The sequence below is a fragment of the Thunnus maccoyii genome, chromosome 9, assembly GCF_910596095.1.
Source record: "Thunnus maccoyii chromosome 9, fThuMac1.1, whole genome shotgun sequence".
Taxonomy (NCBI): domain Eukaryota; kingdom Metazoa; phylum Chordata; class Actinopteri; order Scombriformes; family Scombridae; genus Thunnus; species Thunnus maccoyii.
In genome coordinates this window covers 2,562,038-2,564,600 of record NC_056541.1, presented here as the reverse complement: position 1 = coordinate 2,564,600, position 2,563 = coordinate 2,562,038, and the positions used below count along the sequence as shown (strand labels likewise).

The 2,563-nt window shown below is 42.7% G+C and overlaps 1 protein-coding gene across 1 annotated transcript; it reads right to left on the bottom strand.

Moving 5' to 3' along the window:
* Positions 1–642: 642 nt before the first annotated feature.
* On the bottom strand, positions 643–1,798 carry ier3 (immediate early response 3). Its single transcript, XM_042420416.1, has one exon. It carries the CDS (start codon positions 1,690–1,692, stop codon positions 1,120–1,122), a length of 573 nt encoding a protein of 190 aa, XP_042276350.1. The 5' UTR covers positions 1,693–1,798; the 3' UTR covers positions 643–1,119.
* Positions 1,799–2,563: the final 765 nt, after the last annotated feature.

Genomic DNA, 2,563 nt, shown 5'->3' with positions numbered 1-2,563 from the left:
TATGGAATTTAGCGACTTTATGCACCCTGAGTTCATGTGAGGACAGCGTTTGTCTTTGAGGGGATGTTTCTGGAAAGTTATTTTTCTTTTTCCCTCACAAAATCATTCCTTTCTTTCTTTCAAATATTTGAATCGCAGTTATCAGATCATGTTTTCAAACTCAGTGTGCTTGGCTCAGTGTCTCTGCAGCTGGTTTAAAGTGTTTCAAGTGTTTGCAAAGTTGTTGAAAGACAAATATATGCAACCGAATGTCATATAGACACTTGTTTCTGAGATGTTTTCAACAATTCAAATACCAGGAAATCATTTAGCCTTAAAGAATTTAGAAAATGGTCATCTTTGGTAAAATATGGTGTTTTAAAGTTTTGTATAATTCTGTAAAATCAAGACTTTTTTGATACCTTTTAGTTTAAAAAAATGCCTCTTTTTTATTGCAATTTGCAGTTGCAGGTATAAAGGTATATAACATTGCATCTAATGCAATTATGTTGCAGGTTTCTTGATCATGATCCAATGCAGTCTGCAAGATATTCAACATCTAATAATCACAATATTTATAAGGTGTTTTGTTTTGATGAAAATACTCTGAAAACAGTGAAAAAACCTTTTGTGCATTTCAGTGAAGAGGCGGAAAACAGGAACTTCTTTTAAAAACATTTTTTTATTAAAATCATCGGTCAATAAATAGCAAATAATAGAATAAATAACTAAATAAGACATTAACATAACAGACAGTGTCAGTTTCGGCTGTTGCCTACAGGAGTGACAGTTTTCCAGACAGAATTAAACTTGTAAAACATCCAGTTTGCCTGCAGGCCTAGAAGTGCAGTTAGAGTCGAAGTGTAAATCACACGAAGATCAGTTCAAGTTTTGTACAGTTCTTTAAGTTCAAGTTTCAGTTTTTCACAGTTTCTTGTGTCCCACTCCAGACTGTGTCCACCGCTCTCAGGGGGACTGCTGGCATGGGGAAGCCGGCGCATGGAGCTCCCTCCCCGGCTGCGCCGCGCAGGACGCACCGCTGCTCTCCAGAAGCTGCTCAGGAACAACTCCAGCTCGGTTCGTTTTCGATCCCAGGAACCGGGACTAGGGTGGTTTACGGTTAAACCAGTCCAGAGGGATTTAGTTGTCGCTGCCCAGTCTGTGGTAGACCAGCAGAGCCACCATGTAGCTCTTCCCGGCGCTCTGCTCGAACCCATGGCTGCCTTCCGTCTCTTGGCTTGGCATTGGGCAGGTGGTGGTGGGGATGGACATGTCACTTGATGAGATGCCGTCCTCGCAGCCGCTCGGTGAGGCTGACAGAGCCGCAGAGCTGGCGCTGACCTCCTCCGCTGATTGGAAGGAGAACCCGTGGTAGTCGCTGACCGGGCTGTCTGCGCTGCTCAGCGGCGTCTCGACGCAGGGATCCTCGGTGTAGATCTGCCACAGCACCACCAGGCACAGGATGACCAGCCAACGCTTGGCTTGGCTTTTCTCCGGTGGTGGAAGGTGCATGCGGACTTTAGCGGGGTACATCACCCGGGTGCAGCGCTTCTTCGGCCGGACGGGCACAAAGGAGTGCACGGCGGTGGCCTGAGTCGGAATCCGCTCGAAGGTGAAGACCTCCGGCTCCGTGCTGCGGGTCGCCAGCCTGGAGAAGGCGAAGCTCTCCTGCCGGCGAACAGTCAGAGTCATGCTGTCAGATCGTGAGTACATTTTCTTGGAGTTTTGTGTCTTTAGAGTTTCTCTGTTTGTCTCTCTCGAGGGCTTCTGTAAGTCAGATATGTCAGAAACAGCGCAGTGTTGAGATTTTATATGTTCTTCAGGTTGTGTGTTTTAGAGACGCCCATATAACCAGGCCACTCCCTAAAGCTCAGCCAACGCACCTTATTGCTCAAGTGTGTAAAGAACCTAAAAATTTGCATATTTCTACACCGGAGCAGTAGAAGTGAATCCGGAGGGACCAGGCGGCGGACACCAGCTGAATCATTGCGGTTTGGTGATTTAATTACATGGAATAATTTGGGGGAAAAAAACAGATAATAAAGGAACTTCATCAAAATGAATTTTTTAATTTTATTTAAGTGCAGAAAACAATAATTGTTGATATAATGCACATTATGATAATGATAACATGATATATGTGATAATGGCCTAATTATCATTAACTCGACATAACTTTTATTTACATATAAATTGATAAGTTTTGGTTGAGACATAATTACTGAAATTCACAGGGATTTCATGCAACATGACAAGTCTTCATGTTATTGCACATGTGATTGTAAGAATATCACCTTCACATGATATTCAGAGTCATTCATAAGACCCATAAAGTGTCAGTTTACTGTCAACTCTTCAGTCACGTGTGTTACTCTGCTGGAAAATTACTTAAAATGATCGTCAGGTTGTATTTACTGGATGCAGAATTCAGGCTTAAAACCAAACATGAACTGAAACCTTGACAGGATGAATGAATGAATGATGAATGAATGACTGTCTCTCTAAACTGTTTGAATAATATCCTGTTTCATTTTCACCTCCAGGATGAAGTTGGATGTGTCATGAAGATGATGTAGCATTAATT